At 37.5% G+C, this 27,034-nt stretch overlaps 3 protein-coding genes across 3 annotated transcripts; all 3 read right to left on the minus strand.

The window, feature by feature from the left end:
• Positions 1–696: 696 nt before the first annotated feature.
• Positions 697–8,806, minus strand: LOC142223443 (uncharacterized). The gene is made up of 2 exons (XM_075293332.1): positions 8,512–8,806; positions 697–2,042 (listed from the first exon to the last, which is right to left on the minus strand). The coding sequence occupies exon 2, from the start codon at positions 2,036–2,038 to the stop codon at positions 1,043–1,045; it is 996 nt and encodes a 331-aa protein (XP_075149447.1). The 5' UTR covers positions 2,039–2,042; positions 8,512–8,806; the 3' UTR covers positions 697–1,042.
• Positions 2,101–7,344, minus strand: LOC142224849 (uncharacterized). Its single transcript, XM_075294629.1, has one exon. It carries the CDS (start codon positions 7,342–7,344, stop codon positions 2,101–2,103), a length of 5,244 nt encoding a protein of 1,747 aa, XP_075150744.1.
• Positions 8,807–21,685: 12,879 nt separating the features above from the next.
• LOC142224851 (uncharacterized) lies at positions 21,686–26,806 on the minus strand. The gene is made up of 9 exons (XM_075294630.1): positions 26,795–26,806; positions 24,996–25,137; positions 24,373–24,918; positions 24,221–24,304; positions 23,099–23,840; positions 22,743–23,036; positions 22,083–22,696; positions 22,019–22,041; positions 21,686–21,940 (listed from the first exon to the last, which is right to left on the minus strand). The coding sequence occupies exons 1-9, from the start codon at positions 26,804–26,806 to the stop codon at positions 21,686–21,688; spliced, it is 2,712 nt and encodes a 903-aa protein (XP_075150745.1).
• Positions 26,807–27,034: the final 228 nt, after the last annotated feature.

Below are 27,034 nucleotides of genomic sequence, written 5' to 3' on the forward strand. Positions count from 1 at the left end.
TGCCCCCAAATATGGTAAGTTACAAGCTAAAATGAAGAATTAAAATTATATTTCATTACATGGTGTTAATTTTTAACAATTTTCATTATTGTTTCCATTTTTTCCAGCAAGATATGTGAAAAAATTACCTACGATGAATAAAAAAAGGATAAGTCAAAATGTCCAAACAGCGGGTTCAAATGAACTACTCTCTGTTCCACGTAGACATAATTTTTATTCACAAAAAACATTGTATTAAGAACTTTCATCATAAGTTTTTATAATAAAGTACTTTTGCTTAAAGAAAGTTTAATTTTAATGTATGAAAATTTTCATAATAGTAAAACGGTTTGTTGTTCCTTTAATTATTTAATTTCTCTGTACTGTGGAATGATTGATTTAAAAATAGTTTAATCGTCGACATTTTAAAGAGACTGTTAACCAATTTTTATTATCGGGTTTCCCACAAAATAAGCAAGTAAAACAAAATAATACTGACTTTTTAACTTGGTAGGGGTATATAAATCTTATGGTGTTGTAAAAATGAACTAAACTACAATGTTATAGATGAACTAAAATTTAAGAGAATTATAAACTAGACAAGTTGAAAAAAATCTTAAGGGCTAAATCATGGTGATGAACTCTTCACTCTCGAGTGGTAGTTCATGAAAATTGGAGCTAGAAGCCGATTGGAATAAAAGACGAAAACCTCAAATATTTCGTTTTTAACAGTACACGGCTTCAACCGACTTTATTGTGAGTTATTGAGCAACTAACTTAAAAACTAAAGAGGCACCAGGCCATAATATGAATTCAATTCAATTGTAGGAAAAAGGACAGAAATATTATCAAAAAGTTTACGGCGAAATTAAATTAAAGTTTATGGATACTTCACAGGGTATGAAAATTCACATCTTATGAAATGTAGATAAATTCAGGGAAAATGATCAAACTTATATATATATAAAAATTGATGAGTAATTCAATAATAAAAAATAATAATAGAAAATAAATGGAATGATCTCACGGCTTGTTGAATGTTGGATTCAACATATTCCCCGCCTCAATGTTGACGCGAATCGCAGATGCACCCTTCGATGACAACACCAAACTCTGTGTTTTGGACCTTTACGTTTGGATAGTAGTCCAAAGGCGCTCTTAAGCCTTTAAGCACCTTCGAGTAGAGATCACGGCCGATAACTCCATGGATTACTCCAAAATCGTGGGGCATAGGGTGTGCCCACATACCACGGTGAACACCGTGAGATTCCAAAAGAAAAGGTAGTAGTTGATGATCGACTGGGCTGGGAGTGGACATCTGGATCTTGTCCACGATCGCCAGATCCTGTAGCCAAGATTTGCCATGTTTCGTCTTAATCTGGAAGACCCCATATGATACGTTCTTTACCCATTTAGCACGGTAGGGTAGGTCTTCGACAACGTCGTAGCGGATGTGGGAGATTTTTACTCTGGGGTTGAGAACCAACGTCACTGTTAGAGCTTTCTTCTTGGCTTGTATGTCGCACAGAATGACAGGAGCGATGGCCACGCAGTTTTCTCCATGTGGTTTTATTGCTGGACGGTACTCCGTAATTCGCCGTAGTAAATAGGATGTTTGAGTGGCAACCCCTTGTACTCTCTCCACCTGAGCACGGGCTTCCTCCGATCTGGGAGTTGACCCCACATTAGCAGTCTGTCGGTAGGCTTGGGCGACTTCATGGAAGCTTATAACACCCTGGGCAGAGTGTTTGGTAATGGCCTCTATTGTATACCCTTTAAGGTCTTGCGCTGTGGGATTCTGTGGGAGCTCTTCTAGGGTGGATGAACTGGCGTTAATTTCGTCCCGATGAATCATAGTATGGTGACGACGACCACACACACTGCACCGATTCTCAGATGTGCACTCAGCTCGTTTATGCCAATCGGTGAAACAATTGAGGCAGACTTGCGACTTCTTGGCAGCCTCTCGTCGTTCTTCTGGGAGCATCCACCGGAATTCTGGGCACCTCTTGAAAAGGTGATTCTGTTGACACAATTGGCATCTTCCACGTCGTTCCATTATTCTAGTGAGAAATAGAGAGAAGAAGAAAAGAGAAAGAAACAAGTATATGCAATAAGTAATTAAATTTCTAAGTTGTGATCAGAGACAAGAGGGGATTTATCAGTTTTTACATCGGATTGAGGATTTACATTAGTATGTTGTGACGGTAATACGCAAAGCTTTACGATCGGACGCGTGATTATCCCGTTTTGAGTCTTAATCTCGGCAACCCGAACATTATTATCCTTGCCGTAGAAGACTTTGGTGATACGACCTAAACGCCATTCAGTTGCTGGTAAATGGTCGTCTTTCACAATGACGAATTCATTTTCTTTTAAGTTATTTCTCGTAGACTTCCACTTGTACCTGCGTTGAAGTTCAGTTATGTATTCTGACTTCCATCTCTGGCTGAATATATGTTGTATTGCTTGCAATCTTCTCCATCTGGACAAGTAGGACAAATTCTCGGTTGGAGGTTGCTCTGGTGCATCAGGACTAGCAGTTATCGGTGCGCCACGTAAAAAATGACCAGGCGTCAAAGGAAGCAGCTCGGATATGTTGTCAGATAATGCTGACAGTGGCCTTGAATTCATTATGGCTTCAATTCGTATTAAAAGCGTACTGAATTCTTCATATGTAAAATTAACATTTCCTGTCTGCTTCTTAAGGTGGGATTTCATAATCCTGACAGCTGACTCCCATAGCCCTCCCATGTGAGGCGCATATGGTGGTATAAACGACCAGGTGAAACCTCGAATACCAAATTTGTTGATTAGACACTTTTCAGCCGATTTCAAAAAACTATGATGGGCTTGTAGAAGCTTGTAACTGGCGCCAACAAAGTTCTTGCCATTGTCCGAAAACATCGTTTTCGGCAACCCTCTTCGTCCGGTAAAACGGGTAAACGCTGCTAAGAAGGCATCTGTCGAAAGGTCCGAACACACTTCTAAATGAACCGCTTTTGTTGAAAAGCACACAAAGACCGCGGCATATCCTTTTACTATTTTAGCGTTTCTCATTGTCGAAGTTTTAATGTTGAATGGACCTGCGAAGTCCACTCCAGTATACGTGAATGGTAACGAGAATGTTGCTCGTTCCGGCGGCAGCGATGCCATCATCTGATGTTGAAATTTTCGTTTGAAGATTGTACATGGTTTGCACGCCCTTATGCATTTTCTAATCCCATTCTTGAGTCTGGTTATATAAAACCCTTGTCGAATTGCACGCAGCATTACATTGTACTCTGCGTGGCATAGTAGCTGATGTGTGTAGTTGATGAGAAGACTTGCGAAATGTGATTTTTCTGGAACTATAACTGGATGTCTTTCATCATAACTCAATCCAGAATTTTCTAGACGACCACGGACTCGCATAACTCCATTTTTGTCAATAAAAGGAGCTAAAGCACTAATGTTGCTCTTGCTGTTAACGTGTTGGTTTTTGAAAAGACACTCATATTCTTCGGGGTAGTACGATTTTTGGGCGATTATCAAAAGACAATTTTTAGTTTTCTCAAGTTCTACGGTAAAAATATCAAAATTCTTAGGGCGGGAACAAGGCTTCTGAAGCACACGTAGAACATAACTTATTACACGTAAAGCGCGAGAGTATGAAGAAAATCTTGTAATCAGGCATTCACTTGCAGTTATATGGAAGTTAGAGGATTTTTTTGTTTCAAGATCCGTTGGCGCAAAAGATCTGGGCTCAGGCCACTCATTTTCTGGAGTTCGTATCCATAAAGGTCCAGTCCACCATAGACTATTTTGAATCAAATCTTGTGGTAAACTGCCACGAGTACCTAAGTCCGCTGGGTTATCTTCTGTCTTAACGTGTTTCCAATTTGTTACTTTTGTAAAAGTTTGAATGTGCGATACTCGGTTGGCAACAAATGTTTTAAGGGTTTGCGGAGATTTTTGGAGCCATCCTAGCACTATCGACGAATCAGTCCACAAATGTAACTCAAATTCGCAAGTCAAGGATTCAATTACCACTTTCACTAAGTTGGTGAGTAACACAGCTCCACAAAGCTCAAGTTTCGGTATTGTTGTCTTTTTAATAGGGGAAACTCTTGTTTTGGCGACCAGTAAGTTGCTGAAAAAATTGCCAGAATTTTCAACTCTAAGGTACACTGCCCCGCAATACGCTCGCTCAGAGGCATCGCAGAAGCCATGAATTTGAACTCGCGATACCGGTGAGAAGTCAACCCATCTTGGAATTTTAAGGCTTAAAAGGTTCTGCAAATTCTTCCTAAATGATTTCCACTTTTCCAATAAATGCGGTGGGACAGCCTCATCCCAGTCAGTATTTGTTTCCCAAAGCTGCTGCATAATTAACTTAGCTATAATCACGATTGGACCCAGCCAACCTAAAGGATCGAAAAGACGAGCGACCACTGACAGTATTTGTCGTTTGGTAACAATCGCAGAATCATCAATAGGGCCAACAACGTAGTAAAAATGATCATATTTCGCGTTCCAGCGAATGCCCAAAGTTTTTACCATACTTGAATCATCCAAATTCAAAAAGTCTTCGTCAAGAAGATCCTCCCGGGCTACACCTTGTAAAAGGAATTTGTGGTTCGCAGTGATCTTTTTAAATGGAAATGACGCTGATGCTAAAGTTTGCATAAGTTGTGCCTGTTTCTCTTTAGCCTCTTCCAAACTATATCCTCCTGAAAGAACGTCGTCGACGTAAATTTCATTCTTCAAGATATCTGCTGCTTTTGGACTTGACATTTCACAATCACTGGCTAGTTGCTTCAACGTTCTTATGGCGAGAAACGGCGCGCAATTAATTCCAAATGTGACTGTTTTCAACTCAAACGTCTTAATTGCCTCATTAGAATTAGGACGAAAGAGGATCCTCTGATAAGCTCTATCAGGTTTCCGCACAATGATCTGGCGATACATTTTTTCTATGTCACCAGTGAACACAAACTGATAACATCGCCAGCGTAATATGATTCTTACGATATCTGTCTGAAGTATTGGGCCGGGGTATAAAACATTGTTTAGAGAAAAACCACTACCGCTCTTTTTGGACCCGTTAAAAACAACTCTTACTTTCGTGGTTTTACTCTCTGGCTTGACAACCGCATGGTGGGGTAGGTAAAAAGAGTTTTGTTTATCTCCATGATTCTCGAAGCATCTTACCTCTTCCATGTGGTCAAGAGTAATATATTCCTGTAAAACACGCTCATATTGATTCTTCAAATCTGGTGTTTTGTTTAAAGTTTTCTCCATACGATGATATTGCGCTAGGGCCATATTTCTGGACGGTCCTAGGAACACTGCTTCAGGAAATTCTTTGCGGAAGGGTAACCGCACAACATATCGTCCATCTGGTTGTCGATAGGTTGTCTGACAATAGAACTCCTCGCAATAGTCATCCTCCGCGGAGATTGGTTTCAGGTGTTCAACTTCTTCGATTTCCCAAAATCGCTTAAGTTGAGCTGTCAGTGCGGTATCAGCTGACTCTTTGACTACAGTCGAAAATGTATTTATGGTATTGCTTGGTAGGGGGCCAGACAAGTACCAGCCGAAGTGCGACTCTCTGGCCTCGAATCCATTTTCCCGATATGATAGAACACCATTCAAATTAATAAGCGGTAAGTAGTCGCTACCTATAATCATATCAATCGCAGCTGGTGTGAAAAAGTTCGGATCTGCTAACTTTATATTTTTGAGATCTGGTAAGTTTTCAACTCTTATTTTTCTTGAGGGTAAAAAATGGGAAAGCTTGTGGACTACGATCGCTCGAATTCGAATCCTGAAGGAAGAATTAGTGGATTCTACGTTGATACAACACTGTTGACTCGAATTTCCTACAACAGTCCCTCCTAGCCCCGAAATTTGTATATGATGACAGTCCGTTGGTAAAGATAGCAATTGTTGAATACGTTTCGTCACAAAACTTTTCTCGGATCCAGCATCTAGTAGAGCTCTAATTGCAAATTTATCCCCTGCGTGGTGAATATTTACGATCGCTGTTGGCAAAATTGTAGTTCCTTCATGTTGAGAAAAATGCGTTTGAACAGGAGTAGATGTATGATTATTTGATTCATTTGTTGCATGATGCACATTAGTCGATGTCGACGGTTGTTCGATTGGCGATTGAACCCCGCTTGCTTGAATCACATGAGAGGAACTTTTTTCTTTGGACTCCAAATGCAGCAAAGTATGGTGCTTTTTATTGCATTGGAAACATGCTACTTTACTTTGACATTTTGATTTAAAATGATTAGGGGATAAGCAATTTACGCACATCTTGTTATTGTAAACGAACTTAACTCTTTCTTTTACTGTCATCGATTTAAATTTATCGCAATATCTCAAGTTGTGATCACCATTACATTTTTTGCATTTCAAGCTTGTCTTAGTTGATTCCGTCTTAGTATGGAACGTTTGTGATTTATTAAAGACACTGTGACTCGGCTTTCTCATATCCGAGATTGTCTCCAACATTTCAATTCTTTTTGAAAGGAATTCATCCATTTGCTCCCATGTTGGGAGTTTCTTGTGGTCGGATAGCGAATCCTCCCACGCTCGAAGTGTATCCTCAGGTATCTTTGAAGCACAATGATGAACCAGGATAGGGTCCCAATTTTCTGTTTTTATTTTATAGGATCTGAAAATCGATAAGCTGTCATTGATTCCTCTTTGAATCTGACGAACAGCCTTTGCCGTCTCAACTTGTGCAGCCTGAATACCAAATAAAACCTTCATTTGCTGGTGCACCAGTATTCTCGGATTCTCATATCTGTTTTTAAGTGCATCCCACGCTAATTCAAAATTTCCGTCCACCAAATCGAATTTCTTCACTATTTGGTGAGCTTCACCTCGGGTCTTGTTCCGTAGGTGGTACAACTTTTGAGCCGATGATATTTCCGCATGAGTACCAAAAACTCCCCAAAATATGTCTCGGAAAGCCGGCCACTTGGAATATCCCCCTTCAAATGGTTGCGTATCACATGGTGGCAGTTTTAAAGATGAAAACCCCGGAGCCGTGAATGTCGTATCTCGCCTCATACTTTCATCCAGTTGGGACTGCTTTTGTGGCTTTGCTTTTGTTAACCTTACGAGACAACGTCTATATTTATCGTAAGCTTCCTTAAATTTGTCCTTTGCCAAATCTAAGACATCCTGCTTTTGTTCACTTTCATCTGCAGTCATCAACTCTTCATAATATTCAGACAATTTCTTCCACCTTTTCTCCAACTCATGCTCATCAACATCAATAGAAGCAGCATCATTTGTTGGATTACAATTATCGCAAAACGAAATAACCTGATCAACGTGGAACAAAAGCTTACGACGAGCTGCCATTTTTGATCAAAATCTTCTTATATCAAGGTTAGAAAGACCGAAGCAACAGTAGAATTGACATAAACGAGTTCCCTTTCGCTTTTATGTTAAACGATCCAAAAATATTCGCTTAGTTGTGAATTTTTTATTATTGCTACAACCACCTTTCTGTGAATATTGTTTACGTTATATTTCGATGGGTACGATTTTTACATTAAAAAATGAGTTTCGTTTAATAATTTAGTCGATAACCAAAAATAATTTCAAAAAATATAGATTTGAGAAAGTTGCCTATCCCAAACGCAACTGTTCAATTCGATTCTACGCTCTGTTAAACTGTCAATGATAATCAATAATTCACCATAAATTGATTTGTTTATGAACGTATTGTTTATATTGATTTTTTTTTTTTTTTTTTTTACCGACGATTTTTCTTTCCGGTTATATTTCCGAAATTTAATTCGTTAAATTTTTCCCGATTCTTGTTTAAATGTATTATATAAATGTTTAGAAATACTGAGTAAAATTAAAAATCTGTTAAATTTTAATTGTGGATTTTTCCTCACGACGAACTTTTCGTATGGTGTGACATTTTTGGCTTGAAAGTTTTTTTCCAATTAATTTATTCTAAACACGATATCTGAATTTTATTTATAAAGCAAAATTACGTTGACCTTTTTCGAAAACAAAATTAATATCCAGCTGCAACACACAATTAAAATCATTTAACATTAAAATTTATGTAATTTTCGTTGATTCAGTGAAAATTCAGGTAATGTTCCTCTTTGTATTGAATAATGAATTTTTACAGTGTAGGCAACATCAATTTTACATATTCGCAGCACTATTAAAAATGTCCCTATGTTGGGTATTTTTTTTTATTGAATTCCGCCAAAAAAAAATATCTCGATCAGCATACCCTATTTTTCCTCAAGGTATGCAATCCCTACTTTATGAGTATGACGTCACACCCCATGCCTGCATCAACTGCTTGCAAATAAACGATGACAAAAATACTCTAACAAGCCGTATGTTGTTGTTGTAGTTACTATTGGGCACTGCAAATTCTTTCAGTATTGTTGTTGTTGCGATGTACGGTATTTTTTGAAACTTGTTACAGGCTTTGTATGTTCCTTTGCAAATATTTATTAAGAACCAAAATAAGAAAATTATTTCAAAAAGACTCACCCCTCAATTTTCAGCTTAGTTGTTGAGCTTTAAATTTAAATTATTTTACACAATGGTGGTGCTTTACAGGCAACAGTCTTTTGCTTTTCAGTCTTTTTGCTTTTGTGTTTCTGGTAAATTTTCTTGATTATTCACAAATATTTTTCATAAGATAATATTAGCAAAAATTTTGTACACTATTTTGGTCCAATTTATAACACACTTCTTAAATATTTTTCCAACTTTTAGCACTCACAAACTATTTAGTTTATTTTCACCGCAAATCGATCAATTTTGTGTTCTTCTTCTTGCCACTTGTCTGCTCAAATCATGAGAGCGAGAGAATGACAGCTTATGTATGAGCTTCGTTTTGTTGGAATGTAGCTAATTTCGCGTTTTTTACTGTCGGATTCTATGTCCTCTTCACTTACCATATAAGAGATTATTATTAATTGAACACAACTTCAAGTATATTTTTCTCTTTAAGGCGAAATGACACAAAAAACAAATGCAATATTCCCGACGGATATGTTGGTGTTGTTGATGTAAATCACTTCAACGTTTGTACAATTTTACTTTTTATCAATTTTTTCTTGTGAATAGAAATCTCTTATTCTCTTTTTTTTTCGTAATGTTCACAGTCAATTTTATAACGGATTTACTAATTTTTTTTCCGATTTTAATGTTTCTTGTTTTTCACATTCGCGGTACCGTTTGAAAAATTCTTTTTCAAATTAAATTTCTTGCTTTTTTCTTAACTTTTGTTGTTGCTTTAACTTGCACCGATCACACTATTAGAAATCAATTACTACCACACATACTTGCCCTTGTCCCCTTACTCTTCTCGAGCCTTGGACACACTTGGAACCTTGATGTTTTGGTTTTGTCTTCTTTCTGGAACTCCTCCACCGGTAGGATGCCCGCTGCTTGTAGACGACGAAAGTTGATGCAAGTTGTAGATAATGAAAAAACAACTTTTTCTGTTTCGCAACTCAATTTGCGCATTGAATAATCGCTTGTATTCACATCTATGTAGACACTTTTTCTACAAAAACTTCGATGATGGAATATACAGTCTTTTTGAAAATTGACAGATTTCAAAATGACACTGGAACATTTCTAGTCCTAAACTTATTTTAGGACGTTTTCGAAGGACCATATGATGAACTCTTCACTCTCGAGTGGTAGTTCATGAAAATTGGAGCTAGAAGCCGATTGGAATAAAAGACGAAAACCTCAAATATTTCGTTTTTAACAGTACACGGCTTCAACCGACTTTATTGTGAGTTATTGAGCAACTAACTTAAAAACTAAAGAGGCACCAGGCCATAATATGAATTCAATTCAATTGTAGGAAAAAGGACAGAAATATTATCAAAAAGTTTACGGCGAAATTAAATTAAAGTTTATGGATACTTCACAGGGTATGAAAATTCACATCTTATGAAATGTAGATAAATTCAGGGAAAATGATCAAACTTATATATATATATAAAAATTGATGAGTAATTCAATAATAAAAAATAATAATAGAAAATAAATGGAATGATCTCACGGCTTGTTGAATGTTGGATTCAACACATGGTCAATATTACTACAGTTTAGTTCATTTTTCAATGGAAAAGGGTTCACTGTTTTTTCAGTGTACATTCCAATTCTGCTGCAGAGAGCGACTCAGAGACCAAAATTTTTATACGAGTGATATTAGCTTTGGCTGATTGCCTCTGCTTCAGCAACATTTCCAACTCTGCCATAGTTAACTTCACAACAAAATACTCTACGTTATGATCTGGTGCCGGTGACTAAAGATAGAAGCTACGCTTCCCTCGACGCAGTGACAACTAAGAGTATACTCAAATTCTTTTCTATTTAAGAGAATGCAGATTGATGTTTGGTGGATTACAATAACAATTATTATGGGTGATGAATGTGGAACAAAGAAATTTGACGATGATTTGTCTGAACAAGCTGTTAATCTTAATTTGTCTTTCACACGTATATTTATCAAAATAAGATGATGATGATTACAAAAAAATGAATTTAGTTCGGCCAAACTGAGTTGCTGCTGCCAATTTTGTCTTGTAGTGTAAAATTTAAAACGTCTCGTCGAGAATACTTGAACCATAAATTCGTGAAATCAGCAGTAACTCCACAATCAAATTTCAGCCAAATAATTAAGAATTGTAGCTTCTCCACGTCAACAATCAAAAAATCTCTTCAAAATAAACCTTGGACTCGTGTCCGACGATGGGAGCCAAAAAATGAACGATTTATGGATTTCCGAATGACTCAACTGAGTTGCTCACGGGCGTAAGTAAAAAGTCGTGTCTTTTACTTCAAAGAAATTCAAACAATGTAATGTGTTTCATATATTGCTTCAAATTTATACAAGAGCGAATATGAAACGGTATTTTTCTATGTTATCCATTACAACATTTGTAAACAAATTCAAAGTGAATATGACAGAGATAACTAATAATGAGATGTAAAATTTATAGCTGTTCAATACAAATAATACTGGTTTACAGTAGTTCGATATCAAAAATACGAGTGAATTACAAAATAAGAATATTATTGGAAAATTCAGCTACAATAATTTAATAAATCCAACAATATAAAAAAATAAAGTCAACAGTGTAACCAACATGGATTTCCAAAATCGGGACGAGGTGGTTGCAGAATGGAGGAAAGAAAGAATAAGGAAACTTATTCGGAATATGTGGAAAAGCATAATGGATTCAGAGCAACTGGATAGTAAAATTTTGCTAAAAGAGGCAAGAAAATCCTGAGAAGTACAAATCGAAGAAATCAATTACTTGTACTGGGATCTAATGATGAATCATACCGGGTTCTATGAAGAGATCAACCAAGAGGTTGAGGCATTAGAGAAAAAGCACCAAATTGTCTTTTTGGTGCCTTTTCAAAAAAAGCACCAACTTGGTGCTTTCTGGCATCTTCATTTAGTGCTTTTTGGTACTTTTTTTCATTTTGAATAGTATTAAGTTTAATTGATACAAAAATTTGTATTAGACTTTCAAGAGCTTAAGAAACTCTACTTTATTGCCAAATGTAGAATTTGATTGTCATGAAGGATGTATTGATTATTTTTTAATTAATATTGTTTTATATAGGGTGTTCTGTAGCGAAGAGTGCCCAATCCTTGAACTTGATAAAGATGTCATTAAAAAAGTTTGTATTAAATTGACAAAAGCACGCACAACTGAAAAAAGCAATAGACTCCTTCCATATATTAATATTTTAAAAGTTGAAACACATTACATGTTAGAATTTATTGTTACGTTTTTATATTTAGGCGTTTTTAATTACCCGACAATTAAAACACAGTTCTTTTAAATAACGACAATCTACAATTTATTTACTATGACTTCACACTTTACAATTCGTTCACACTGAAGTTATTCGTTTGACGCTTTAATTAAGACTGACTCGTTAGCAGCATGCGAGCGCTTTTATATATGACGGTGTGGCAATTCGAGAACATTCTGGTAGCACTACAATATTCTGGCAACGCCAGAACATTCTTAGACAATGCTAGAAGGATCTACGACCATTAAGTCATTCATCTGGTGGCTGCCAAACACATACACACTCACATAGATATGCGCTCGCATTACTACAAGAACAAAAACAATGACAATATACAATGAGATGAAATGAGAATGCAAAATAACAAAGCAAAGGGGTTGTTATCAAAGAGAGTGAGAACTTACATGAGAATAAGCAAACAAAAGAACATAAAAGAAATTCAGGAAAGTGCTAGAAAATGAATAGATGATTCCAACAAGTTATAACGAAATTTTATCGTTACAATTTGAAATTTAAATTAACGGAAACTAATTTAAATAAACTTATATCTATAATTATCAAATTCGTAACACTGCCTCCCGCTTAAGCCTGTTCGTCCCGAACAGGCACAGAACCTGTTCCGTAAGGAGCCAATCGTTCCAGATGTACAACTTTCATCTTTGATCTAGGGCTGTCGTCCTTCTGAATCCGGTATAGAACATCATTGATCTTCTTGATGACTTTGTATGGGCCTTCCCACTGTGTTTGCAGTTTGGGACACAGTCCTTTCTTTCGTTGCGGGTTAAATAGCAGAACCAATTCTTCTTCTTGGAAGCCCTCAGTATTTACAGCACGATCGTATCTCGCCTTCATTCTGTTGCTGACCATTTTTATTTTGTTGCGCACTGATTCGTGAACTTCTCCGAAAGTGTTTGGGATGTCGTTTCTTTTTTTTTCCATGGCGAGCTCATAAGGTTTAGCGCCGAATATCAGATCTCCAGGCAACTTTAACTCAGTTCCGAATAGAACATTGGCCGGTGTTCGAGAGGTGGAATCATGAATGGCAGATCTATAGGACAGCAAAAACTTTGGTATATGCTTGTCCCAGTCCCTCTGGCCGTTGTCCACCACTTTTCGAAGATGTTCCTCCAGGGTGCGATTAAACCTTTCTACCATGCCATCGGATTGTGGATGTAATGGCGTAGTCCTCGTTTGCTTGATACCAAGGGATTCACACATCTCTTTGAATATGGCCGATTCAAAATTTCTTCCCTGGTCTGAGTGAATCTCGGACGGCACACCGTAGCGACATATCCAGTTTTTGTTGACAACATCCACAATCGTTTTTGCCTCTTGGTTTGGAATTGCATACACCTCCGGCCATTTGCTGAAGTAATCCATGACCACAAGGACATAACGGTTTCCAGAATCACTTACTGGGAAAGGGCCTGCCACGTCCATTGCTATTCTTTCAAACGGGGCTCCTGGTCTATACTCTTGTATAGGACCTCGACTTTTCCTTGTTGGACCTTTCGCCTTCATGCACTTCTCGCAATTGGCTACCCATTCAGCAATTGATTTCTGGCATCCAACCCAGTAGAATCGTTGCTTCACTTTCTCGGCGGTTTTGGTTATTCCCAGATGACCTCCACTGGGACCATTATGGAACTCCGCCAAAACGTCTCTTATTTTGGAATCTGGAACGATGATCAAATTTCGGCTGCTCTGGCCATCTTCGCTTTCCCATTTACGTTGCAGGGATCCATTGACTAGAACTAAACTATCCCATTGAGCCCAGTATGCTTTCATAAGTGGACTTTCGGCTGCGATGTCTTTCTTGCTGGGTTTCTTATTTTCTTGTTTTGCCGAAATAATTTTTCTCAGAATGGGATCTTTACGTTGCTCTGTTGACCAGTCTGTGCCAGATTCGATGTGTAACTGCCTGACATTTACAACTGTCTCCTTTGGTTCAGCCTTCGAGTAGCGTCTGCTTTCTACATTGCAATGCCGTCGTGTCAAGGCTTGATCAATAACTTGTTTGTCACCTTTTCTATTATCCGCAAAATTTGAATTTGAGTCGCTTGGCTTTGTGGTCGCCTTCTTCTGATTATTGTTTAATGGAAATGGCGAGATTGACCCCGACGTTTTACGCCACGCTTTACATTCCCGGGAAAGATGTCCAGCCTTATCACAGTTATAGCATTTTATTCTAGATTTATTTGCCTGCTGCTTCATTTCTTGCATTATCTGCTTTAGAGCCTCTTTTACCAATTCAATGACCGATTTCGATTCTTTACACTCGGTCTCTACTCTGCGTACTTTGTGAATTTGAGGCCGTGTCAGCAATCTCGCAGTCTCTTGTACAAGTGCAAACGTTACTGTTTCTGTGAATGTAGCTTTTTGTGCGGCATATGTTGCACATTTTATCTCAGGGTCTCGAATGCCATTCACAAAAGTCTCAATCTTGATACGATCTATAAGAGGATGATTCTCTCCAGGGTATGCCAAAAGCACTAGCCGCTCAACTTCTGTTGCGAAATCTTGTAGGGTTTCATTCGATTTCTGAATTCTTCCTCTCAATTCCATTCTGAAGATGTCCTGCTTGTGCTCTCCACCATACTTGCGTTGAAGTGCCGCTATTACTTCATTATAGTTATTTCTAGAAGCAGCGGGAATGCTTTGTATCACATCAGCAGCATTGCCCTTTAATGCCAATAGAAGTTCAATTGCTTTATCATCGTCATTCCACAAATTTCTACAAGCAACCATTTCGAATTGGAATTTGAAGACATCAAATGACGTTGAGCCATCGAAAACAGGAGTTTTGATTTTTGAGCCCTCGATGACGCGCACTGGACCACCTTTAATTTCCAGCTCTGACATTTTTTTCTCGATGTGCAGAAACTTCTCATCATGAACCATAATTTTCTCATCCACGGAAAGAACTTTCTTATCCAATTCCACAATTTGATTTTCTATATGGTCCACACGTTTCTCCATGCCTTCAGAAATTTGTTGTAATTTTTCGTTGACCATTCTAGAATTTTCGTCGAATTTTTCTTCCATTTTTCTAGAATTTGCTTCCATCATTTTGCTCAAAACATTAAGCATTGATGTGTAATCCACAACACTCGAAGCCACAGATGGAGTTTCTACACTGCTTGTATTGAAGAGTATTGATTCATCAATGTCTTCCTTATAATCAAACTCATGCGTCGCAATGTCCATATTACGCCGTTCAAACTCTTCCAGTAGACGCTTTTGAAGCTGGGCCTTATTGCCTGTTGTCGGCAGCTCCAGTTTGCTCAATTCCTTTTTTAAGTCTTCCACACGAAGCTCATTAAACTTCATTGTAGATTTTTTTCCCGTTATTTCACTTCCGACACCAATTGTTACGTTTTTATATTTAGGCGTTTTTAATTACCCGACAATTAAAACACAGTTCTTTTAAATAACGACAATCTACAATTTATTTACTATGACTTCACACTTTACAATTCGTTCACACTGAAGTTATTCGTTTGACGCTTTAATTAAGACTGACTCGTTAGCAGCATGCGAGCGCTTTTATATATGACGGTGTGGCAATTCGAGAACATTCTGGTAGCACTACAATATTCTGGCAACGCCAGAACATTCTTAGACAATGCTAGAAGGATCTACGACCATTAAGTCATTCATCTGGTGGCTGCCAAACACATACACACTCACATAGATATGCGCTCGCATTACTACAAGAACAAAAACAATGACAATATACAATGAGATGAAATGAGAATGCAAAATAACAAAGCAAAGGGGTTGTTATCAAAGAGAGTGAGAACTTACATGAGAATAAGCAAACAAAAGAACATAAAAGAAATTCAGGAAAGTGCTAGAAAATGAATAGATGATTCCAACAAGTTATAACGAAATTTTATCGTTACAATTTGAAATTTAAATTAACGGAAACTAATTTAAATAAACTTATATCTATAATTATCAAATTCGTAACATTATAATGTATTTTTGGTGCTTTTTGGCCTTGGGGAGTTGGCAACACTGATATAGAAGGCAAATGACAGGATGCCTACCACTCGCAGTTGGACTAAAGCGCAGGTACATCTCAATTGCCGCCAAAGTGATGGATGTGAAGGAAGGACGTCAAATCTCCATTCGCAAAGAAGGAAGAAAAGCACTCAGTGCCGGAGTGAAAAGAAGACGGATGGTGATGTGCTGACGAACACAGAAGAAGGTGCCAAAGGAGCCCGATCGTGAAGGAACGCAGCCATAACTAAATTGATATTGTTACGAATGTGATATTTCTAGATTTAAGTTTATTTAAATTAGTTTCCGTTAATTTAAATTGCAAATTGTAACGATAAAATTACGTCATAACTTGTTAGTCATTTCTTTATTTTTTAGTACTTTCCTAAACATCTTTTGTGTTCTTAGTTTTCCAATCGTTCATTGTAAAAGTAACGCCTTTTGTTTTACTTATTGTTATAATTGTAGTAATATGACCATAATCACTTATGTTATGCCTGTACGACATTTACCAGATAGTAGAATGCACTAGATTATTAGAATAAGCCTAAAAGTATGTGTGCCATATCACCTGTACAATAACGCCCGATAGAACATTCCAGATGGCTGTAGGCAATGAAGATAACCAGATGAATATGTGCTGTTAGATAAATTGTATCTAGATAGTTCTAGATGGTTGTAGGCCAGACTATCAAGAATTTTCGAAATCGTCAAATCACGGTATATAAGCCCCTGGCGGAGAGAGCTGTCAAGTCAGTCGTAAGCTAAAGTTTATACAGTACACATCGTAGAGTAAATAAGTGAAACCAATCAGTTAACAAATAAGTTTTAGATTGTCGTTATTTGAAAAGAACTGTGTTTTAATTATCGGGTAATTAAATACGTCTCAATATAAAAACGTAACAATTGGTGTCAGAAGTGGGATAACGAAAAAAATCTACAATGAAGTTTAATCAGCTTCGAGTGGAAGACTTGAAGAAGGAATTGAGCAAAGTGGAGCAGCCGACTACAGGAAATAAGGCTCATTTACAAAAGCGACTACTGGAAGAGTTGGAGCGGCGCAGTATTGATATCGAAACACATGAGTTCGATTATAAGGAAATCTAGACGAATCAATACTCGTCAATACCAGCACTGTAGAAAATCCATCTGTCGCTTCAAGTGTTGTGGATTACACCTCAATGCTCAATGTTTTGAGCAAAATGGTGGAAATAATTCCAGAAAACTTATGGAACAAAATTCACTAAAAATGGAAGAGAATTCTAGAAAACTGGAAGCAAATTCTCTAAAAATGGAAGAATTCTAGAAAATTGCTGGAAGAAAAGGCCCTAAAAATTGAAGCAAACAAAATTCTAGAATTCTCCATGAGAAACTAAAGGGTGATTCTTTTGAGGTTAGGATTTTCATGCATTAGTATTTGACAGATCACGTGGGATTTCAGACATGGTGTCAAAGAGAAAGATGCTCAGTATGCTTTGACATTTCATCATGAATAGACTTACTAACGAGCAACGCTTGCAAATCATTGAATTTTATTACCAAAATCAGTGGCAGAAAATCCGCTTTTTTATCGACAAATTTTGTTCAGCGATGAGGCTCATTTCTGGTTGAATGGCTACGTAAATAAGCAAAATTGCCGCATTTGGAGTGAAGAGCAACCAGAAGCCGTTCAAGAACTGCCCATGCATCCCGAAAAATGCACTGTTTGGTGTGGTTTGTACGCTGGTGGAATCATTGGACCGTATTTTTTCAAAGATGCTGTTGGACGCAACGTTACGGTGAATGGCGATCGCTATCGTTCGATGCTAACAAACTTTTTGTTGCCAAAAATGGAAGAACTGAACTTGGTTGACATGTGGTTTCAACAAGATGGCGCTACATGCCACACAGCTCGCGATTCTATGGCCATTTTGAGGGAAAACTTCGGAGAACAATTCATCTCAAGAAATGGACCGGTAAGTTGGCCACCAAGATCATGCGATTTGACGCCTTTAGACTATTTTTTGTGGGGCTACGTCAAGTCTAAAGTCTACAGAAATAAGCCAGCAACTATTCCAGCTTTGGAAGACAACATTTCCGAAGAAATTCGGGCTATTCCGGCCGAAATGCTCGAAAAAGTTGCCCAAAATTGGACTTTCCGAATGGACCACCTAAGACGCAGCCGCGGTCAACATTTAAATGAAATTATCTTCAAAAAGTAAATGTCATGGACCAATCTAACGTTTCAAATAAAGAACCGATGAGATTTTGCAAATTTTATGCGTTTTTTTTTTAAAAAAAGTTATCAAGCTCTTAACAAATCACCCTTTACAACAAATTTCTGAAGGTATGGAGATGCGTGTGGACCAAATAGAGAGTCAAATTGTGGAATTAGATAAGAAAGTCCTTTCCGTGGATTGTGGTTCATGATGAGAAATTTCTACACCTTGAGAAAAAAAATGTCAGAACTAGAAATAAAAGGTGGTCCAGTGCGCGTTATCGAGGGCTCCAAAACCAAACTTCCTGTTTTCGATGGCTCTACTTCATTTGATGTGTTCAAATTCCAATTCGAAATGGTTGATTGTAGAAATTTGTGGAATGACAACGACAGAGCAATTGAACTTCTGTTGGCATTGAAGGGTAATGCTGCCGATGTAATATAAAGTATCCCAACTTCTTCCAGAAATAACTATAACGAAGTAATAGCTGCACTACAACGCAAGTTCGGTGGAGAACATAAGCAAGACATCTTCAGAATGGAATTAAGAGGAAGAGTCCAGAAATCAAATGAGACTCTACAAGACTTTGCAACAGAAGTTGAGCGGTTGGTGTTATTGGCATACCCAGGAGAGAGGCACCCACTTGTGGACCGCATCAAAATTGAGACCTTTGTGAATGGCATTCGAAACCCAGACATAAAATGTGCAACATATGCGTCACAAAAGGCTACATTCGCAGAAACAGTAAAATTTGCACTTGCACAAGAAACTGCGAGATTGCTTGCACGGCCTCAAATTCACAAAGTACGCAGAGTAGAGACCGAATGTGAAGAATCGAAATCAGTCATTGAATTGGTAAAAGAGGCTCTAAGGCAGATAATGCAAGAAATGAAGCAGCAGGCAAATAAATCTAGAATAAAATGCTATAACTGTGATAAGGCTGGACATCTTTCCCGGGAATGTAAAGCGTGGCGTAAAACGTCGGGGTCAATCTCGCCATCTCCATTAAACAATAATCATAAGAAGGCGACCACAAAACCAAGCGACTCAAATTTAAATTTTGCGAATAATAGAAATGTTGGCAAACAAGTTATTGACCAAGCATTGTTACGAAGGCATTGCAATATAGAAAGCACACACTTCTCGAAAGCTGAACCAAAGGAGACAGTTGTAAATGTCAGGCAGTTACATATCGAATCTGGCACAGACTGGTCAATAAAGCAAATAGAGCCCATTCTGAGAAAAATTATTTCGGCAAAAGAAGAAAATAAGAGACTCAGCAAGAAAGACGTCGCAGCCGAAAGTCCACTTATGAAATCATATTGGGCTCAATGGGACTGTTTACCGCGCAATCTGTTTTCTATTTTTTGCCTTTCGAAATAAGAAGATGATATAGGGAAAATTAGTTGTAATATACACAAATTATTATTGAATAAATTAGAAATATTCACTTATAATTATTAGGAGAAGAAATTCATTATTCACTAACAATAACAATTCAATGTGCAATACAAAAAAGTAATTTACTGTGCAATATAAAATAGAAATTTAATGTACAATATAAAGGAACTTTGTGCAATATTAGATTTAAGCGTAGCTTTGGGTTTAACTCAAAACAGTTTCAGATTGGTTAGTTTTAGATTAGATTAGTTTTTGATTAGATTCGTTATGTGTCCAGCACTTTCACTTTCATTTATATTCTCAATGTTATATGTTCGTTGGGTCACTTTGTGTAAACGTCTTCCTAGAGAAACTTGTTTTAGTTCTTTTGTTCTCTAATTTTATGTTATTTATTATAAATGTTTATACAACAAAAAACATTAGGCACTTCCGATACTTTACTTGACGGGGGGGAGCAGAACATCGGAAAAAACGATTTAAGGTAGTCGACGCGCGAAACTCAACTAACTTCATTTGATCATTTGGAATCTTCCAACTAAACGGAGATTTTCCAATAATTATTCCAAACATTCCAAATAAACAAATGAGGGACAAAAGGATATTTCGAGAATTGAAGTTGTCCGCTATATACAGTGGGACCCACACATATGAATCCACAGTGGAACCCATATGTGTGAATCCCCTGTTGAAATGAACTTTGAACATTCTGCCCCCCAGTGACCAAGTGCTGATCTTACCTTAATCTCGTAGTGTCACCGTATTCGTGGGTCCAGCAAATATGTAACCCAAAAGTGTTTTTTGGGCGTACACTTCCCCGAGGTCCGTGAGGGATATGTCCCGCCGCCTGAGGTACGCGAAAACGTCCCCACCAACTTCCAAGTCTATTGGATCATTTGATCGAATATCCCGGTCAGCCTTTGGATGAGGAAAGCCCACACTTGGGTCCTCTAAGATAGCCTCCGAATATAACCTTCTGGGTAAATCTCTAGTCACTACTGCATCCACCTTGAATATCGTCTACTGACTAGGGTGTCTCGATTGCAAGGCGTTCCTCACCAGCCGATGTTCCCCCTTTCGAATTATAAGAAATGCAAACCGGGTAACCACTGAATGCGCTATGCGGGAGATTGGGGCGGATTGACACAATAAAACCCGAACTTCACGCCAACGTTCACATTCATTATCTGCCGCCTTCACCACCGCCGTCGGTAAAAATACGTTGGAACGGTGATACGGCAGTTCCACTTATGGCATCATTTCCTCGGCATTGCCTTGGATCAGCGGTATTTGTGGCGAAGGTACTCCCAAGGAAGGCTCAAGTTGCGGAGCACCGTGAAGTAGGGTGTGATGTCTGATTCTGCACTCTCGGCATCCCGTCACAACTGGGCAATCTGGCATCAGGTGGCTCCTGACCAAGCAATTTCTGCAATATCCCCTCCTCACCACAGCTTCATACCGTTGAAAAGGGGTATATTGCAGGAACCGTTGGCATAACCGCAGCGCATGATCTTCCTGACACAAACCACAAGAAAATTTCCAGTTCGGATGGCGACGCCGAGAGGCAGATCTGCTGGGTCTTAAAGGGTTGGCTCGTCGCTGAATCCGCAGCGAGGGTCGTGATTCACGTACTAGTGAGGGGTCGGGTGGTGGTAGATTGGCAGCCATTTTCTGAAAGTGAAATCTCGTGAGTACCGTATTTTTGATATAAACATGTAATGGGCTATTGATTATTCGAAAACAACTTAATAATTTTAACTATGGCTGTAGTAATTACACCGTTGACGGTCCTCACGTCTACAACCCGGACATTCTGATCGGATTCCAAATAAGTCTTTTCTACACGACCCAACTTCCACTCGCTAGGAGCTACTTTTTCATCAGTTCTCTTTAGTTCACTTTAATAACTACTAGGTCGTTTTCCTGAAGATTAACAGACGGTCGTTTCCATTATAGCGACGGTGAAGTTCATTCAAATATTCAGACTTCCATCTAATACAAAAGTTTTGAGAAATAATGCGAAGTCTCTTCCAACGATTTACTAAATTTACATCCTCACTTGACAAGTCAGGTTCCGCTGGAGTTAATAACGAAGATCCTACCAAAAAATGTGCCGGGGTTAAAGGAGATAAAGCATTTGGTCTTCGCTTGCTGGACTTAGCGGTCGAGAATTGAGGCAAGCTTCAATTCTGGCCAATATAGTTGACAATTCTTCAAATGTGAACTGCATTTTAGGCATACATTTCTTTAAATGGGATTTAAAAGATTTAACACCAGCCTCCCATCGCCCCGGGAGGTATGAAGCTCCACTCTAAATTCTGATGAAAGTTACCGGTGACACGATCTTTGAGCGACTTCATGAATTCCAACCTATCCTTATTGACGAGCTCCGCCGCTCCTACAAAGTTAGTCCCGTTGTCAGAGAAAATTTTCGAAGGGCAACCGCGCCTGCCTATAAATCTGGCCAAAGCCGCCATAAACGATTGTGTCGACATATCACTAGTGGCTTCAAGATGAATGGCCTTTGTTAAAAAACATACGAATATTTAGATGGATATTATTTCAAAGATGGATATTATTTCAACTATTGAAATCTGCACAATAATTATAAGACATTGTCTTGCTGTGTAGAGATATACAAATAAATAAATAAATAAACATAACCTTTAGTAATGAGACAAGCTCGCCCAGTGAAATTTTTGATGCTACATGGGCCTGTGAAATCTACACCGGTATGGGCAAAGGTTCTCGTCAAAGTTGTGCGTTCGAGAGGCAACGATGCCATTATTTGATTTTGTGTCTGGTGTCGGTGCACGATGCATGGTCGACAGTTGTGTATTATCTTTTTAACTAAAGGTTTTAATCGAAATATCCAAAATTCCGCCCGTATAACTCGGGTCATGAGCTGGTTCCCTCCGTGCAAAGTGACTTTATGAACAAATTCAACATACAAATGTGAAAAGTGAGATTCATGAGGTAAAAGTATTGGGTGTCGTTCATTATAGCTAAGAGCTGGTAACTGATCGAGTCGATTAGACCTAATTATACCCTTGGAGTCAATGAATGGGTTCAACGGTAGGAGATTACTGTTACTTGATATACGTTTCTTTTGAGAGAGAGCCATGTATTCCCCCCGAAAGTAATTCTTCTGTGTACAGACTATAAGTCGAGTCTTAATATCTTGTATTTCATTACTAGTAATTTCAAGGGATGATATACGATATTGAGTTCGATTTGCACCCGTGTTTCGCCAAAAACGAAGAGCATATGCCACAACTCTGTATGCGCGAGAAAGTGACGAAAACCGCAGCAAGGGGCTTCTACGTCGTTAGAACTTTAACTGGTTTGGCCTCTAAAGTTGTGTCGTTATTAACTTCTTTGTGTGGCCAACGGTCTTTGGACAATTTGAGCCACTGGGGTCCCGTCCACCACAACTCGTGTTTTTGTAGTTCATTTGGGGTACAACCGCGACTTGCAACGTCAGCTGGATTGCTTTCTGAATCAACATGGTTCCAATTTTCATTATCTACATATTCAAGTATGTCAGAAACCCTGTTGCCTACAAAGGTACTCCACGAGCAAGGTGGTTTTTGAGCCAAGTAAGGACGATTGTTGAGTCTATCCAGAAATAAGTTTTAAAATTTGTAATTTGCAAGCTAGGGACTACGGCATTAGATAACTTTGCGAACATTACTGCCCCACATAATTCCAATCGCGGTAAAGATATTTTCTTAATTGGGGCTAAACGAGTCTTAGCCGCTAACAACGAAGTGTATATTTTATCTTTATGTTCAATCCTGATATAAAGTGCCGCAGCATATGCGCTTTCTGAGGCGTAACAGAACCCATGTATCTCCACCTTACTAGAGGGAGAAAATTGTATCCATCTAGGTATGGAAATTGTGTCTATGCATGGTGCATTTTTTACAAAACTCTTCCAGTTCATTCGGGTCATGGGTTTCAACGGGTCATCCCAACCTATCTGATCTAACCAAATTTGTTGCATAACTAATTTCGCAACTACTATAACTGGGGCCAACCAAACGCAGAGATCAAAGAATTGAGCTATTCTAGAGAGTACATCGCGTTTGGTGCATAACTCATTTTCTGTGACAATTGGAGCTTTGAATGTGAAATTGTCTCCTTTTACGTTCCAATGTATACCTAATGTTTTTGTTGAAGAATCTTCTGAGAGATCTAGCCAATTTATTGGTAAAAGAATATCAGGGTCTAAATCTTTTAGTAAAAATGGGTCATTCGAGGTCCATTTTCTAAGTTCAAACCCGGCTGAAGTTACTGCTGTGATCAACTCATTTCGAGAAACAATTGCATCCTCTCGAGTGTGAGCTCCAGCTAGTACGTCATCAACATATAAGTTTTCTCTAATGATTTTCGCCCCTAAGGGATATTTACTTTTGACATCTTCAGCCAGTTGTATAGCGTACAAATTGTTAAGAACGGTGCGCAATCAATTCCAAATGTTACTGTCAATAGCTCAAAATCTTCCACTGGTTGTTCTGGAGATTTTCTAAAAAGAATTCTTTGAAAAGGGGCTTGCTTTGGATCAATCATTATTTGATGGTATTTTTTGGATTTTGTAATGTCCGCGTTAAACACTTATTTAAAAAATCTCCATTTCAAAATTTGCAAAACTAAATCTTGCTGAAGAACTGGTCCAGTGTGGAGAATATCATTTAAACTTTTCCCATTGTATGTGGGACTCGACGCGTTAAAAACCACACGAAGTTGTGTGGTCACTCTGTCTGGTTTCTTATATAACAAACTATGGTGTCTTCGATTACATTCCCCACAACTATAACGACTTTTACATTCCCGAACTCCATGATCAGCAAAGAGACAGTTGTAACAAAGATGATTAACTCTTACTATATGGATACAATCGTTTGGAGTTTTTTCAAGAAATTGCGGACAATCCCGCAAATAATGTTTGAACAATCTTCAAGGTTGCTCTCAAATTCCTGCAAAAATGTTATAAGAAGTTTCGTTGACACTATGTAAACTAGTATTGGGTCCCACTCCCCCGTTTTTACATGTAGGGCCTCTAATGTTTGAGTGCAACTAGTGACAGTTCTCTGTAATTTTTGAACTGATGGTGCGATGTCAATAGACACAGTAGGCAAATTAAAAAGTGTCTTGAGCTGTTCATTTACTTGCATACGTTTGTTTTCATAGCGATTTACTAAATTTTTCCACGCAATATCAAAACCCTCATTGGTTAAAGGCACATTACTTATTACTTCTCGAGCTTCTCCCGCAGTCTTTTGAGTCAAATGAAATAGTTTTTCTACTTTGCTCAATTTGGGATTATTTATATAAATAGCGGAGAATAAATCTCTAAAAGTGGGCCATTCGCGATATCCTCCTTTAAATACATTTGCCTCGCAAGGGGGTAAGCGTAATGTAGGGGTCATATCATCATCTAAAGAATAGCGTTTCTTTATTTCTGCATCTCGGGTCAATTGCTCTTCTTTCTGTTTTTCTGTGCGATCAATGATTTCAACATTCAGCACACTAAGACATTTTTATAACAGTCAAGGGCATCTTTATACCGATCACGCAACTTATTTTTGCAGATTGGTGTTTCGCCCTCTGTAGGAACTCGATCTCGACATTCGAGATAAGTGCGCTTTACATTATCCCACAAAGAATCGAGTTCAACCCGGAAAGTTTGTAAAGAGTGAAGATCTTCACTGACAGCCTTAATAGAACAAATGCCCTCAATATCAATTAGATCATTCACGCAATTAGCAAATCGTTCTGCTAGGATTTTTTAATTCGTTCATTCATTCATTATAATTCGTTCTTAAATAACTTTTGATCCAGTCAAATGTTCCAAATCAAATTATTATCACACCACTAGAAAGAAGGTAGTTCGTAGAAGATTTTTCTGCAACAACTATTTCCTTTCAAAACCTAGCCAACTTTTCCCCAGGGTCAAGAATTCAAAAAATATTTTGGGTCACAAACACGAAACCAACGAGATTTATGAAATGATAAAAGAATGTGTCAAAAATTCAATTCCAGATATACAGATATTTTCCCAGCGAATTAATCCAATTGGGACAGATTCGATAAAAAACACTTAAGTATTTTTGGGTATCGGGTCAACAAGATAATACCAATGTGCACAAATAGTTTTTCATCCAACTTATAGTTGGGTCACAGAAAAAATTTAGTCTCGATAAGCTTCGACCAGCAACAAGATGTTTTTATACCAACAATAATATAAAATACGAGTAAAGAAAGATTTACGACAATTATTTGAAAAAAAAAACTAATTCGTGTTTAAATTTATATTTAATTTGTTTACCAAAAAAAATATTTTTATTATAAAAAGTGTAAAATTAACAGATAAATTTCGATAATTATTTTCAAGATGTCGATTTAAACGTATATGATGAATTTCAAAAAATTATTTTATATTTTGTTCTCAAAAAAAGATTTTGTGTTGAAACCGATAAACTTTAAGATTTTCTTAAAGTTTTCAAAACACTTGAACGAAAAAAATTTTTTTTTTAAATATGATATGAAATTTAAATCGTAATGTCTTTTTGTTTAACTTTAATTTTTTTGACAGATTATTAAAATTTTTCGTTAAACTTCATAAATTTCTTTTTCACCGAAAAAGAACTAGAATTTTTCCAAATATCAAATCACAGAATTTCCACAATATACATTAAACAATCAGAAAATATTCACTTCAAATTGTCAATAAATTGTTTTGTTTTCAATTCGAAAGAAAATTTTTGTTTTCAAAGAATGGGTTAGATTCGTTAAATTTTCCCAGAAGAAAAAAATCGGTTCAAGTTTAAACCCATATGTGCTGTTAGATAAATTGTACCTAGATAGTTCTAGATGGTTGTAGGCCAGACTATCCAGAATTTTCGAAATCGTCAAATCACGGTATATAAGACACTGGCGGAGAGAACTTTCAAGTCAGTCGTAAGCTAAAGTTTATACAGTACACATCGTAGAGCAAATAAGTGAAACCAATCAGTCAACAAATAAATTTTAGATTGTCGTTATTTGGAAAGAACTGTGTTTTAAGTATCGGGTAATTAAATACGCCTCAATATAAAAACGTAACAATTGGTGTTACGTTTCAGCCGTCGAACTGAACGGACGTGTTTTCTAATAGCGAAGTATTTCATCGTAATAAGTACTTATTACGAATTTCACGTGTGATTTAAATAACACTAGCCAACAGTCGTTTTGTGAATTGGTTCTAGCTTAATTTTTCTCATTGATTTTGACCTACTAAACACGAAAATGAGTTTTAAAAAATTTTCTGTCGATTGGTTTTCGAGATACAAATTTTTGAACACTTTTTTTTTAATTTTTGGAGGTACACTTACAATTTTGAGCATATATTTCGTCTTCTTCGACCTGTTTGATCCTAGTGCTACTCAAATTAAAGAAAATTGAGCCGTCTACAGCTCATTCTCAGAAAATTTTCAAATCGGGTAAGAAGTTTGGATGTTAGCGGCTTAAAAAGGTTAAAAAACGGCGTTTTTTAGTAAAAATGTGGCAGAAAAAACCATATAAAAATTCATATAAAATATAAAACACGATGCTAACAGCAATTTTTTTTTACG

This window comes from Haematobia irritans, chromosome 2 (assembly GCF_050003625.1).
Source record: "Haematobia irritans isolate KBUSLIRL chromosome 2, ASM5000362v1, whole genome shotgun sequence".
NCBI lineage: Eukaryota > Metazoa > Arthropoda > Insecta > Diptera > Muscidae > Haematobia > Haematobia irritans.